Here is a 15,771-nt window from a genome sequence, read left to right on the forward strand (position 1 = left end):
GCAGTTTTGTAGAAATTTTGAAACTGGGAAACATGAGTCCTCCAAATATGTTCTTATTGGTTATTCCTCTAGTGGGCTTACTTTTTTTTTTTTTTTTTTTTTTTTTTTATTTTTTTTTTTTTTTTTTTTTTTTTTTTAGCTGAGATAGTTCTCAAAGATGGTTAACAGCTGAGGGCTATATGCTGATAACTTAGTAGCAGGAGGATAAGTTATTTCTGAAGGGGGATTTGGTGGCATATTACAGTATTCAGCAAAAGCAATCTCTCAGATTAAATTTTAGAGTGGGAGGAAATATTCAATTAATTTCTCCATGGGTATAATAAAAACATTTTCATGGATTCCAGAACAAAGGTAATGAATAAAAAACAAAAAGTGCATACACAAGAAAATATATACGTAAATATATCTGTGTCTGATCTCCTAAACTTCTGATACTGTTTTGAGTCATTAAAATTATCTGTATTATTAAGCCCATTCATCTTAAACATCCAGAGATACAAAACCAATTTTTATAACTGTGTGCTAGGGCTCTTTCTTTTCATGAATTTATGGTTTTCTGATTCCTTTATGTTATCTGAATTTGCTAGGCAATCTTCTGCCCTAGTGTCTTTGCACTGACTAATTCCTTTGCCTGCAAATGTTCTGCAGGTAACCGCACAATTCACTCCCTTACCTTCCAATCTTTGTTCAAATCTTACCTGTAGAATAAGGCTTACTCTAACTTCTACCTGCAAGCTTCTCAGCAACCCTTTGGCCCTTCTGACCTTTCTTCATGGCAACATGACTAAACATACTATAAAATTTATTGTTTCTCTGCCCTTTTCTATCATAAGGATAGAAATTTTGTTTTTTTCACTGATTTATCCCTGAAGATTGGGAGAATGCCTTGTGCAGAGTGATTGAAATGTGGATACTTGTACTGAATTTAACATAAGTTACCCTCTACTCTTGTTTTCGAATAAAATGGAGAATAAAGAACTTACTACACATAAAGTACTTCCTTCCATAACTGAATAGGCTTCTTAATGAACTCTATGGTAGTTTAGATTAAAAATGGCATAGGTACTCCTATGAAACAATGGGATAGCAATTGTCTGCCTTCCAAGGAATTGTGTTAGGTAAAAGACCAAGTATTTATATCTATTTCTCAATATACTTACCTCCAAGCAAAACCAGAAACAACCCAAATAAAAAAATAGAAAAACTCTAGCTCACATTTCAGTTGAAGAAATTGAGAGTACTCACTGCCTACTAAGCTGGCAAGAGATGAATCAAGATCACTCCCAAGGGCTTTGCTGGCTGCCATCGCGGGACTGGGTGGTACCATTGAGACAGGTGCAGGCTGCCCAGCTGGTGCCATTGTTGGCATTAGAAGATCACCTAGACCATCAAACACTGGAAATCAAATAGACCAGGTTCAGAATAACTGAAAAAAAAGACCATATACAAAATTAAGAGAGACATTGTCTTTTGAAAAACTACGGAAACAAATGAGTATGCACTCTTATAGAAGGCATGTAATTCACACCTTTTGTGGCTAGAACTCCCAGAACATGTCTACATATGTCTACTAATAATAGTATGGAAATATTAATGAACATGAGAAAAGAAGAAAGCTGTATAACGTACAGGAAAGAAAACAAAATTGGGCTGCAATTCAGCTGTACTTCTCAGTAGCTGTATGGTTTTGAAAAAACTATTCTCTGAATGTTTTAGTTTTCTTATCTGTATATGGGAATAGCACTACAAATATTGTAAATGGCTTTGTTGAGAATATTAAACTAGACAATATATGCCATATGCTTATTATAATGCCTGTTCTGTATAGGCACTCAATAAGTGGTAACCATTATCATTCTTATTGAAAACAATCACTGAAACACTTTTTAATTCAAAACAGTAGTGATTTATAGCAAAGTTTAAATGATTTATTCCAAAAACCGAAGATGCTTACTATAAAAAAATTGAATTTCCTAGTTTCCTAGGATATTACTATCTAAATAAAATCTGATCTGATGTTCAATGTCTAGTAATAAATATCTGAAAAATAGGTGATCATATTTTAGAAATAATTTTTATTTTTTCCTCACATATCAATCACTTCTGATTTTAAGGACTTATTGAAATTAAACAGTATTTTAAATATCAGACACAAAGTTTCATCATTGATGGTTCCTGATTAGCATATGATAAATACCACTTGTTCAGTTCCTAGAATACAGAAAGACTGACTATTCAAAATTCAGACTCAGTATCTGCATAAGATATTACTAATATCTATGTTGAAAACTTTAAAAAATTTTTATCAAAAACTATGCATATCTACCATAAACACTACGATGAAATAATTCTAAAGTAAAAAAGGACAGCATTCAACTAGGCACTGGCAATAGAAGCAACCAAATTGTCAGGCAGAGGATATATATTTAAAGTGTTTCTGAAACACATTTAATTGCCAAAAACTCACCAATTGAAAATTTGTAGTAAGGACCCAGCATGAGAAGAGTAGAATGGAAGAGAATACAAACAAAATGACAGCAGTGATGAAAGGTTAAAGGCAGGCAAAGAATACTGTTTGTGTCTCAACTTCATAAAACTGAGGGCCATGCAAGCTTCAGAGTGTGTAAGCAATAGCAGGGGAGAGTCCACATACTTAGATCCTACTCAAATATTTAGTACAAGTATTTGCTTTCCTTTTTACCATCTCTAGATTATGCCCATGTAAGCTCATGCATATAGATGGTGTGCTAAATTTCTGATAAGAATAGAAAAACAGAAACACAGAAAGGGTTGCAGATTATCCTTAGAGTTATCAAAATGTACTGGAAATTTTTATTTACGTGATAGAGTAAGAGATTTCTTGAAGTCTTAAAACAAAGTTATCACTGAATATTTGCTTGCTGTAAATTTTCTGAAAACATACTAACCATATTTTATCATCAGTACAAATGACAAGAACATTTGAAAATCACTGCCTCACCTGATGGATCGAAGGAGCTGCTGCTAGAAGTTGAAGGTGTTGTTCCAAAAGCTGCCTCAAAATTGGGCTGCAGCAGGTTATTCTGAGCTGGAGTGACTGGTGATGGAGAAGGGGCCATGAAAGAACCCCCAAATCCTGAAGAAAATTTGTAGAAAAACATAAGCAGAAGGAACTAACGGTGAGTTAAGGCCATAAAAACAGCCAGAAAAAGTTAAAGGAAATGGAAAAAGACAAAAGTGCATGTACATTAGTAGTCAGTGAAACTGGGGAAGTTTGTTTTTAAAAAAAGTTTTTCAAGTATCTTCATGTGCTTTGTACTTATGAGATTTAATATAGATATAAAATAACGTACAAGAATTTATACCCTTATTAAGAGAACCCATGGCATCCAAATCTGTTATAATGGAGTACATTAGGTAAAGAAGGTAATGGTAGTCCTAAAATTCAGCTAATTTTTTTTCAGCTTTAATTGAGTTTATTGGTACATTTTAGGGATACAGTACAGTTACATTCATTGTTGGGATCTTGTACCTCAACATGACAAGTCTTGATTCTCACTTTTTCCCCTTACCTCTGCCCTCCCTTCACCCCCTTCAGCTAATTTTTATTACATTGAAATTTTACATTTCTTCAGATCACAATGCCAGAAAGCTATAAAATATTTAGTTGCACATTGACAGTACAATAAAATACAAATTAGAAAAATATGCATCAAATCTCCCTTAATATCTTGTTTATATGTTTTACTGCCAGTTTTTACCACTAAGTCTAGGTCCCTCTTATCACTGTTACAGCTTTAATAGTTTATTGGTACATTTTAGGGATACAGTACAGTTACATTCATTGTTGGGATCTTGTACCTCAACATGACAAGTCTTGATTCTCACTTTTTCCCCTTACCTCTGCCCTCCCTTCACCCCCTTCAGCTAATTTTTATTACATTGAAATTTTACATTTCTTCAGATCACAATGCCAGAAAGCTATAAAATATTTAGTTGCACATTGACAGTACAATAAAATACAAATTAGAAAAATATGCATCAAATCTCCCTTAATATCTTGTTTATATGTTTTACTGCCAGTTTTTACCACTAAGTCTAGGTCCCTCTTATCACTGTTCTCAGAATTCCTAACCACTACCCAGGGGATGTCTGTAGTCCAGTCTAATCTTTGCTGTGCTGCCAGAGTAATCTTTCTGAGTAGAAAATGCTAACAAAGCTGCTTCTCTAAAATATTTTATTGGCTCCCCATGACTTTCAGATTCCTCTAATGCAAATCTCTTCATACAGAAATCACCCTTTTTTCTGTCTACTCACTATCTCCTCCCATCCCTCCAAACTAGGCTGCAGCAACAATCCAATTCCAGTGCCACATATTGGCTTTGGGAGGACCTCTTTGCCCTGATGCAGCTACTCACTGATTCCAGATGCACCCCACCCACAGTCCAACATGCACAACACTGTTGTCTTCAACATGTGGCACACAGCCCAATCCTATTCCTATCATATGGCTTTATTCCCAGGACCCCCAAATCCAAACCACAGGGATGGCTTTCTGGGGCCAAAAGCTTTGTCTTTTCCACACACATTCAATTCAGCATAGCACCTAAAATACTGAGTTAATGTTTACTGAGTGAAGGACACTTCTGAGAAAGTAAGAGGATATTAAAGGTAACTGGAAATTAAACAAATTTGTTTGAAGGCTGGAAGCAACCTGTGAAAGAAAGAATTTCTTTGTAAGACATGAGGTATTATAGTTTACATCTAACCGTCCTCACAAAGCCTCATGTGCTCTAGGTGGGGGCTCTTGGGAGGTGACTGGATCATGGGGACATGATACACTTAGTTTGTGGGTAAATGTGATCCTGGGAAGTGAAGCCTCCTAGTGAGAAGAGGTGGTGACATGGCTTGGAGGGGTGTCTCTCTCACTCCTCCCTCTACTTACTCTCTCTGCTTCCTGACTGCCAGGCCATAAGCAAACTCCTCTGCCATGCTGCCCTGCCCTAGAGCCAGCTGAGTATGGGCTGAAACTTCTACAAACTGTGAGTCAAAAATAAACCTTTCCTCCTTTAATTTATGAGTGTCAGGTACTGTGTCCCAGAGATAAGAAAGTAGCTAAGACACTAGGTAATTTTCTATTATAAAAGAATTCATTACTACCGTAAGTCTTTCTTATACCCAGTTTGGGTGTATGTTTCTTTCAAATTCAGTCCCACCATCTCTTCAAAAACAGCTTACAAAGACATAAAAGAATGGTTCAAAAAAAGAGAGACTATATTCCAACTTATAAAACCAATTTATAATTTTGAAAATAACTTCCACTAAAACTCTGTTTTCTAAAGGAGGCAGCAATAATGTTCAATTCATGCTGTCTCAGGGAATTGACTGTGGCATGGTTTTAAGCTTTCCCTGTATACATATACAAAGAATTGCAATTTGAAAAAAATTGTTACTTACTAGAAAATGTTCCTTTTAAAATTCACAGTGACCACAGTAAGTGATATTAGTATTTGAGTGACATTAGCATCACTTGTACATTTCTTTACTGAAGAAAGATTCTCTCAAGATTAGGAAGAACTAGTAAGATTCTGAAGATGGGCTAGAAATACTTATTTTTGAAGAGGTATGACTGTTTTGGTTTTAGGGAGATATTTGGCTGCATTAAGACAGATTTTTAAAAGTCATCTCACACATCAAGTCGTGGTATGCTTGTGGTTAATTTAGGCAATTGTTATATTGTGTGCTTCTCTTTGTTACAGATGAATGTTGAGATAACTGCACTTGAAACAGTTTCTTAAAACCTGGCCAAGGAGGGAAAAATATGTTTTAGAATCAAAGCATAATAAACAGTTTTAGAACCATCTAATTTAATCATTTCTTTACATGGCTGGAAGAAGTGGCTCCAAGAGAAGAAACATACCTAGCCAAGATTCAGCAGAAAGAGGAAAAAGTGTTCACTGATACAGTGCTAATTTTTTAGTAGTAATGAATTTCACTTAAAGGTAAGAACATATCCATATGTGAAGAAATAACAATACTCCCTGAAAAAGTTTGTACCTTCTATAAGAAAGTAAAATGTAAAGCTTGCCACATGCCACACAGTGTTCTAAGCATTATTTTTAAAGTTGAACCACATGCATTGCCTATATTTGACCATTTTGATTCTACAAAAACTATAATTTCAAGTGGTTCAACCTTAAAACATACATTAGCTCACTTAATCCTCACAGCAAGTCCATAAGGGTAAATGGATCAGAAAACTGAGGTCAAAGAAATAATGAAATAATTTATTCATGGTCACAAGCAAAAATGGTAGGTCCAAAATTCCACAGTTAATCCTCCAGAGCCTGGGCTTCTTAGCAGTACAGTACGCAGCCTCTTCGTCACATCCAATAATAACACTGATGTGTCTTGTCCCTATAGGTTTATAAACTTGATAGAGATCTGGCAGAATGGCCTTTTCTTTTATACTCAGTTCTTACTTTTTTCCCTTGGGTTTTGTTTCTTTTTTGAGACAGGGCCTCCCTAAGTAGTTCAGGCTGGCCTTGCACCCACTATGTAGCCCAGGTTAACTATTTGCAGATAAACACTTCCATACATATTTCCTAGATATTCACATTTGTTCCATTATGCTGAAGGTAATGTTGTTTCAATTATTCTTGGTACAACTGGTTGTTCATACATTCTACTTGCTAAAATGGACCTGAAATAGTATTTCTGGGAGTACTAGCCTGAGCCTACTGTCTACTTTCAGATTGTTCCCTGTATCTCTACAGAATGATAATTAATTCATACTCTGTAGACATCCCATTTCAATGAAGTGGTTTTCTTTTAATTCACTCTGAACATTTTTTACATTTTAAATTTGGTTCAAGAAATTCTTGGGTTCTGCTAAAAATTATCTGAGTAATACAGTTAAGAGAAAGAATGCAAAACTACAAAGGACCTCATAGGCTGGTACATATTGTTCTTTGCCTTTTGGATTAAAGATAGGATAGGCCAGGGCTAGGGAATTAACTCAGTGGTTCTGCCACCTGCCTCGCAAGTGCAAGGTCCCGAGTTCCATCCAAAAGATAGGATAGGACATATTCCACCTTAATACAGATTTTTCCTATAAGCAAAGCAGAGGGAATAATGAGAAACTAGCTCCCTAACAGAACTTAGTAATTTATAATTTCTTTTATCAAAATATAAGGTGAGCTGGGGATTTAGCTCAGTGGTGCTGCCTGCCACCTCCCTCGCAAGCACAAGGTCCTGAGTTTGATCCCTGGTACCAAAAAAAAAAAAAAAAAAAAAAAAAAAAACTGCCTGTCCCCAAGTACAAAATATACCTCCATTTGTCTAAATTAAATTATTAGAATTGTTTTGAAAGCAAACCAGACATTAACACTCGTATACATATATATGTCAAATATTAATCTATTCAAATAGAAAAACAGAAATAAGAAAGTTTATGTAATATATAACTTCTCCCCACCATTGAAAAGATCTTGAAAGATGTGGGGAACACTTCGTTTAGTTCCCATCTCACCCCCAGAATTGAATCTCTTGGCTCTGTCACTGACCTCTTACTTGGAATTGGATGGGAATGCTCCCTTTCCCACAGGCTTTGCCTGTCTGCTCCAGTTCCTAGTGTTCTATGTTCATTTAGAAACACAGTGCTTCAGGTTCCATCTCTAGGGCACAGAAAGTCCACAATGGATCAAGGATAATGGAGCAGACAATGGAACAGCACTGGAAATGGTGAACAATGCCTGGACACCCTGTAAGTCTTCTGTCTAGCAGGCTCCAGCCCTCCACTTTGGTGTCTGTGGTGGGGCAGGGGATACCCAGTAAAGACGTCTCAGAATTCTGAAAGTCAGAACATTTCATGTGCTATTCTACCTTAATTATAAGTTAAAACAAAAGTTTATAATCAGTAATCTCATTTCAATATCAAGAAGGAAGAAAAGCCAGGGAATTTAGCATTTTTTCTTTCTCTCAACTAACCAGTAAGAGTTTATACGAGATGCATTGCCTTTTACATTTTAGCTTCCAAAGAACTAAGCACATTACAGTGGGGCTTTGATTCTTAATAGTGCAAGAAAATACCCGCTGTCAATCACTGGGATGAAAGGACTTAACAAACAAGAGTGTCATATTTGATCAAGGAGTCTGAAGAGGATGGGAAAGACACAAAAGAAGTGCTATTGTCTTTGGCAAAGACTTAACCAGAATGAATTACTGATGGAAGGAAAGGTTAACAGTTGGCTGTACTTCCTCTAGCTTCTTAAAGAAAAATTTCACTTCAAGTAAAATATTCTGCAATTCTTAAGGGTGACAAAGGTCCTGTAGGATCTTCCATTACAAGTCCAAGAAATCTAAGAGTTCCTTAGCTTCCTACATTTGGTGTCAGGATTGTTCACTGTATTTCTTATAATATATGAGCTAAGGCCGCACTTAAACATTGGTACTAGTTAATTACATTATAAAGGGCCACAGAACTCTCAGCATATTTAGGCTGAGAGACTATAGATGTCCCTGTGTTGATGGGGCACACTGTCATCAGCCTTTTGTCAACCTAAGGACCAAAATGCATCCCTTGTGGTGACCTGGAGAAGGACAAGAGAACCTGCATCTGAGCGTCTGAGGGTTCTGGGATACCACTGCTACACTTCCTATTATGTACCCTTCTAAGTAAAATCAGAGAAGTCCACAGCATCTTGTGAATTCCACTGATAGTATGAACTGAAAGTTACTACTTGGGTCTTACAACTGGCATTTTCTAGGTCTCTTATTAAGTACACTTTGTCTTGCTCTTCAGGAAGACTGATACTTGACTTTTACTGCCTTTGAATTATTCCCTTTCATTCTATCTACTCTATTCTAGCAATGAGCAATGATCCAATGCAAATTGTGTTAATCTATTACATACTGTGGCCCTGTTGAACTATGATCACCCCATATATTTTCAGATAGATAAATGATCACCTAGTTTTTAAAAAATGACATATATAGCATAGCTTCAATTCAAAATATAAACCAGTAACAATTTCTCCCACAGTAATTCATATTTTTGTTTCTTAACTTTTATTTTAAATTAATATTTTCTTCAGATCATTTTTTAAATTTGTACTTGTTTGTAGTACATAATGTTTACATTCCTTGTTTGGGGTTGGTACATAATACATCTTAATTTCTTTTTTCATTCCCTCTCCCTCCTCCTTATCCTTTGATTCCCTCCCCTTTTGAGAAAGATCTGTCTCCTTACTTCCCTATTTTCTCTTTATTATACTTTGGGTTTCTCATGAAAGAGAAACTGCAATATTTAAGCTTATGTGTTTGATGTATTTTGCTTAACATTATGGTCCGAAAGTGCGTTTATCTTCCTACAAATGACTTAAGATTATATATTTCAAAAGTAATTGTCAAACATCACAGCACATTTCCCCACAAATTCCTTCAAAACAATGAACACAGACATTAGAAGCTTAAAACTGCCACGTAGGTTCATATATAATGTCTTGTTTTTTGGTTTTTCATCTTGAAAGGAAAAAAAAATGAACCCTGTAATTTATGCAATACTTGTTACTCCTAAAAATAAATACAAACTTAATTTCTACAGAATACCATTTTATTTTAGTTAATTACCAGCTAGTAGATCTGCCGATGCTGATGAACCAGAAGCAGCCTGGGGTGCAGGTTGGGGTTCAGAAGCACTACTTCCAAATGCATCTATCCATTATCCATTATGCAGCAAAAAAGTAAGACAGTGTAAACAGTAAGTAAAGTAATTTAAGTGTTATGCAGAGACATGCAAAGACATGACATTTTGTTTGGTGAGTTTATCTCCAATAGATATGTGAAATGATTGAGATGAATTATGTTCTAAACAGTTTTTTTGCATTATGAGTTCTAAAATATTTAGGAATTAACACTTTAGATATATTATCCAAATGTGTAGTTTAAGAGTGAATTCAATACATCATCCTGCTTTCGGATAACATCCAAAGGAAGAAAAGAATGCATTTAAATCAGGAAAACATTTTTCAATTATCTGAAGGGATTTAAAACCATTAAACTCAAAGTTAATAAACTACAAGGCCGGGGATTTAGCTCAGTGGTTCTGCTGCCTGCTTTGCAAGCACAAGGTCCTGAGTTCAATCTCCAGTACCAAAAAAAGAGGGAGTGGGGGGAAAGTTAATACACTACAGCATAATGTATGACATTTAGCATCTGTGCTTCCCGTTTTTTTTCATTGAGTTTATTGGTACTTTTTAGGTATATAGTATAGTTACATTCATCATTGGAATCTTATACCTTTACATGACAGATCTTTGTTCTCATTTTTTTCCCATGCCCCTACCCTCCCTTCACCCCCTCCTCCCTCCCCTATTTACAACAACTTTGTTTCCAGTTTTTCATTTTCTCCTATTTTTTTCTTTTCCCTTATTTCCTTTCCCTTACCCTTCCCACTTTCCCTACTCCTTTAGCCCTTTTCTTCCTATTTCACATTATCAGTTATACAATTTGGATCTTATTTACACTTTTAGTTTTTTCACACCAGAGAAACTATTCGGTATTTATACATGTGTGTCTTATTTATTTCACTTAAGAATATGGCCTGAATATGCATCCATTTCCCTATGAATGACTCTAGTTTCTTATTCTGTATGGCTGAGTAGTACTCCATTTTATAGAAAAACAACATCTTCTTTATCCAGTCTCCAACTGATGGTATGCCTCCAGTTTTGCCTAGCTTGTTCTCAATTCTGAGTGCCCTAGGTTCATGTTTATACTGTTTTTAAAAATAACTTAGAAATGTTGATTTAGTCAACAGATTGGGATCAACAAAGAAGGATAGAAAGAAATTTCAATCAGGATATTCCACATTAGAATAAAGAAAATGTTGAAAACCAAAGACTTCCTATGAAAAAACTACCTGGTTTTGTTAGGTCATGAACTAAAAATTATGGAGAACTGATGAGGATGAATATGATGGCAAAGAAATGGAAAAGATTTTAAAAACTCAAGTTTATCTGTAAGAGATAATTTCACATAGTCAAAAGAAAAAATGATAAAATATAATGAAATGGAATATCTAGAAATTATCCTTAAAAAAGACTCCTGAAGTCTTGAAGGAGAAGAGATACGCACCCCCAAAAAGGTCTATCACACCTGAAGACTCCACCTTTGCTGGAGAGGCAGTGGTTGCAGGAGATGGTGCTGCAAATGCATCCACTGGAGTGAAGCACAGGACATGAAAAAGTATGTGTCACACAGAGGAAAAAGAAACCAGCAGTCTTGACAAGTAGTGTCTTAAGTTATGGGTAACTCGGGGAAGAAGACAGTAGACTCTTAACAGTTAAGAAAAGCAAGTGAATTTTAAAATGCTCCAGAACAAAATAAAATTTGACTCCTTCAAATTAGAGGTTTTAGTGTGATGTTTTCTCTTTTTACCAGCCTTATGTTTGAAATGTTAACTCTCATCAGCTGGTGATGGGTCAAAGAATGAGTTTTTTTCCTAAGTGAATTTCACATTCAAAAGAACATACAATAAACCCACAAGTCATTGTGCCCTCCTCTCCATGCATGGTTTGCAGGAGACAGCTCTGAAGACTGACTTTGGCAAAGCACTCACCGGATAAGAGGTCAGCAGTGAGAGAACTCTCAGGCACAGGAGAGGCCCCTTGTGGTGGAGAGGAGAAAGCATCTTCCAAAAGTGAAACAAACCAAAACCAAGCAGAAGTAAGTAGCAGAAAGCTGAAATCAAAGTCACAAATCTAACAAATGCATTATCACAGGTGAGTACAAAGAGCTTAATCATGAAAATATCTAAGAAAACTAAAATGACAAGAAAGGGTGGCTTTGGTTTTACCTGTACCAAACAGGTCTATGCTAGGAGCAGCATCTGGCTTAGGCGCTGCAGCAACTTCAGGAGCAGACTCAAATAAATCTAAGACCAAGAACACACATGCCTTTACTTCACTTGAAAAATCAAGTCAGAAATGGGATCACTTCCCAGTTCTGAACTTGCACTTTGAAGAATTCTGAATTAAGTAACAAATGGTTTCTAGAGAACCATTTAATTACACAGTATACATGCAGTAAGAGTTGTATATGCAACATATCTGAAGGACCAAAGAATCCAATATACTAGACAGAAAGAGTTCAACAACAACAACAACAACAACAACAACAACAACAACAACAAACAACAAATTACCACCAAAGATATCTAGAGCAGGAGGAGCAGTGGTGGTGGCGGCGGCAGAGGTGGTGGTAGTGGTGGCAGCGGCGGCGGCAGTAGTGGCAGCAGTGGCAGCTGCAGCAGCGGGAGCAGGAGAAGGAGCAGTTACGGGAACTGGAGGGGCTGTACTAGCTGTAGGGGTAACTACAGGAACGCTGGTTTCAGGTGGCTTCATTGCAAAGAGGTCCAGCTCAGGTGTAGCCTCTGCACTACCTTCAGACGGGGCAAAGGGGTCTTTTGGAAAGCAAAGTGGAGACACATACAGCATCAGTGAGGAGGAAATACAAGAAGGCATCATAACTACGGGTAAGACACAGCTTGCACACATACAGTATTTACACACTAGCTAGTCCTCAGGCTGGTTATATTTGACTACTATCCTATTTGCAGGGGTCAGCAATTGGGATGTTTTTCTAAAAAAAAAGAAAGTGTCATAGGTGCCATGAGCTAATAATGTGAAACAATTTGCAAAGTGCTGCAAGATTAGCCTACAGTAGAGACTGTCACTTCAAACCCTTTTTTAATCTAGTTAATTTGGTAGCTTTGAAAGTTCATTAAAACAACATGATGTATTTGAACTCAATGTTATAAAGGAGTAAAACACAGCATTAGAGGAAAAAAACATTAAGAGAACATACTTGCACTAACAATTGTCAATCTTGAGAAATTGTCAATTTAGATAAGTATGCACTTTATTGTCTTAATGTTTTAAATGCTGACGTTATTTATTCATTTATGATGAGTGATAGTTAATACTCAGAAGAAAAGAAAATTAGAAAAACATATGACTACATCTAACTACGAGGGTTTCACGTTAGGACAGAAAAGTAACAGACTGGCTCATGACTGTAACCCACCGTTTCCTGAGCATGCATCAAGTGCTGCTGCTACGGGGGTGGGGGTAGCTGGTGCTGTGGCCCCTTCGGATGCTGCAGGGGCCTCCCCAGGAGAAGCTGCAAAGGCATCTTGGGTGCGGGTTTTAAAACAACAGAAATTAAAGGAACAAAAAAGAGAAGAAAATATAGTAAAAGAACCAAGTTAAACTGTGAAGAAGGCTCCCTTATACAACATGAATTTCTTCAAATGCATTTTTATGGCCCATGCACTGCTGGCAAACATGAAACAATTATTCTTTGCACACCTTCATGTCAGTTAACATGCAAGTGGTACAGTGTTGATACTGCTGAGGCCTATTAGGATCCGACGAGATTCTCATTGTATAAGGGCTCTGAGAAGCATGTTTTATGTCTCATTAGAAATTAATGGATGTGAAAATTAAAATATAAAAATAATTACTATTGAAGATATTAAACTTTCATGTCCATATAATACGTATTCCCTGTTAGTAGAAAGTCTCCGACTAGTGGCTTCTAGCAAACACTAATGTCTTTAATGAAAATAATATTAAAGAGATAATGGCAAAGTAAACAATTTTAGTTTTAACATTTTTTTATAGTCTAGTACAGACAAAATTATAGTGATATCATGAGAGGTCTAGTACATATTTATAAATTTACATCTTTACTATCCTTGAAAAGCATCTTCAAATACTGTATAACTCAAGACTTTTAAAACAAGAAATATAGATAACAAAATTAGGGCATGATGCTATATCTTTATTTCTACATAAATTTATTGTTTTCAAGTATATTTTTTCTAGTCATTGGAAAATGATGTTTTCCACATATTAAAATATAATTTCATATTTTAAGACTACAGATGCATTATTATTTATAGAAGGAAGTTCATTAATATACAGCCAGGCCCAATTTAGAAATACATACTTTTTATTTTATTTTACTTTTTGGTACTGGGGATTGAACTTGGGACCTTGTGCTTGCGAGGCAGGTGGCAGCAATACTGAGCTAAATCCCTGGCTCTATAAACACCTACTTTATAAATGGCTAATATACACAAATGGTTCTAACAAATTTCTACCAGCAAGCCATGTTAATTATGGTAAAGTGTCCAGGAGCATACAGAGAATTTCCATTGTTTCAAAAGTACCCAAGGAATCAAGCCATCGTAAGTATGACAGACTTAAAAGAAGAAGCCTTGAGAGAGTTTGACCAGCACCCACCTAGCACCTACCCTGTATTGCTAGACTTCTCCATATCAAATGTCATCATTCACAATATCTACTGGTACACCCTAGAATACTGGTCTTCAGCCATTAAAAAGAATTTGTCAAATATATTTGGAAATGCCACGCAGTACATTCCTTTAGGAAAATACAAACAGGACACCAATTATTTATGTGCTGATAATTTGATCTGATTGCTTCTCTCAGTTACACTGGGGGAATATATGCTGAGCATGGAAGTCAGGGAGAGGCCAAATAAATCCTGGAGAATGAGAACTGCATCAAGAAATAGGGCAGGCTCCTTCCCCAGTTATTAGAGGACTTTCAGCAACCCGAAAATGTTAAGAGGCAAGCAGGAGAACACAAGAAAAGTATGGGAGGAGGGAGTGCTGTAAATATTCTGCCATGAGTCAGGTCTGTTTTCTTCCTTTTCATTCCTATATAATCTGGAACTGAGGCCAATAATATTGGGAAGAGCAGAAATAGAAATAGTCATATTTTTTGGATATGAATAAATTTACTTTCCATAACTATCTTGTGATGTAGCTTCTATTATTTCCATTTTGTTGAGAAAAGAAGCAAAACTTACAGATTTTAAGTGTTTTCATCACAAAAAAATGATTGAGGTAATGCAAATATTAATTTGCTTCATTTAGCTATTTTACATTCTATACAGATTTTAAAATGTTGCACGTGACAAATATATCTAATTTTTGTTGTTGTTGTTGTTTTTGTTTTTTGAGACAGGGTCTCACTATGTAGTTGAGACTGACCTGGAACTCACTATGTAGCCCTGGCTGGTCTTGAACTCACAGTGATCCTCCTGCTTCAGCCTCCCGAGTTCTGGGATTACAGGCATGTGCCACCATGCCCGGCTTTTTTCTAATTTTTTTTTTGTACCAGGTATTGAACTTAGGTCCTTGTGCTTGCAAGGCAGGCGGCAGAACCACTGAGCTAAATCCCTGGCCATATATCTAATTTTTATAGCTAAAAATATATCTAAAAAGTCTGAGTGACTTGGCCAAAGTCATATTGCCAGCAAGTGGCAGAGTCAGAATTTGTCTTGCATCTTTCTGGCTGAGATTTGCATATTTAGCCACTGTACTGCACTGTTATGAACCATGCTGCTCTCTGTTATACTTTTCCCTCCTAGGGCGATAAAAACATTAGTGTCAGGGGTCAAGGAGATATTCATGAAATGACCTCTTCCAGTCATCAGTTACATGAAAGAAGGTGAAACATATTTATGGCTACTTCCTCGGGCAAGTGTGCTCCCCAGCCCCCTATCAGTAACACAACTCCTTTCAATACTGCTCTTGTTACTTAAGACTAAATATTGTGAACATAACTCATCTAATTTGAGGAAGATTATTCCGAAAGCTGTTTTAGGCCCCAGCCTTCTGAGTCTTCCCAGGTCAAAACAGAGGTGAACGAGCTTCCAGGTGACCCTGCCCCAGTCACTTTCTGAGTGCAGTCATGA

At 36.3% G+C, this 15,771-nt stretch overlaps 1 protein-coding gene across 14 annotated transcripts in view; it reads right to left on the reverse strand.

The window, feature by feature from the left end:
* Nucleotides 1–15,771, reverse strand: part of Snap91 (synaptosome associated protein 91) — a 120,603-nt gene that overhangs the window by 19,663 nt on the left and 85,169 nt on the right. For 5 of the 14 annotated variants that reach the window (XM_010631153.2, XM_010631150.2, XM_010631152.2 and 2 more), the window contains 8 exons: nt 13,066–13,173; nt 12,185–12,442; nt 11,837–11,914; nt 11,600–11,671; nt 11,116–11,199; nt 9,610–9,693; nt 2,981–3,115; nt 1,246–1,395 (listed from right to left, as the gene is read on the reverse strand). In XM_010631153.2, the coding sequence (XP_010629455.1) occupies nt 1,246–1,395; nt 2,981–3,115; nt 9,610–9,693; nt 11,116–11,199; nt 11,600–11,671; nt 11,837–11,914; nt 12,185–12,442; nt 13,066–13,173 (969 nt within the window). The remainder of the gene's footprint in view (nt 1–1,245; nt 1,396–2,980; nt 3,116–9,609; nt 9,694–11,115; nt 11,200–11,599; nt 11,672–11,836; nt 11,915–12,184; nt 12,443–13,065; nt 13,174–15,771) is intronic. The other 9 variants (XM_033763365.1, XM_010631154.2, XM_010631151.2 and 6 more) reach the window with 5 other exon arrangements.

Source organism: Fukomys damarensis, unplaced genomic scaffold (assembly GCF_012274545.1).
Source record: "Fukomys damarensis isolate Sample0158 unplaced genomic scaffold, DMR_v1.0_HiC HiC_scaffold_14, whole genome shotgun sequence".
NCBI lineage: Eukaryota > Metazoa > Chordata > Mammalia > Rodentia > Bathyergidae > Fukomys > Fukomys damarensis.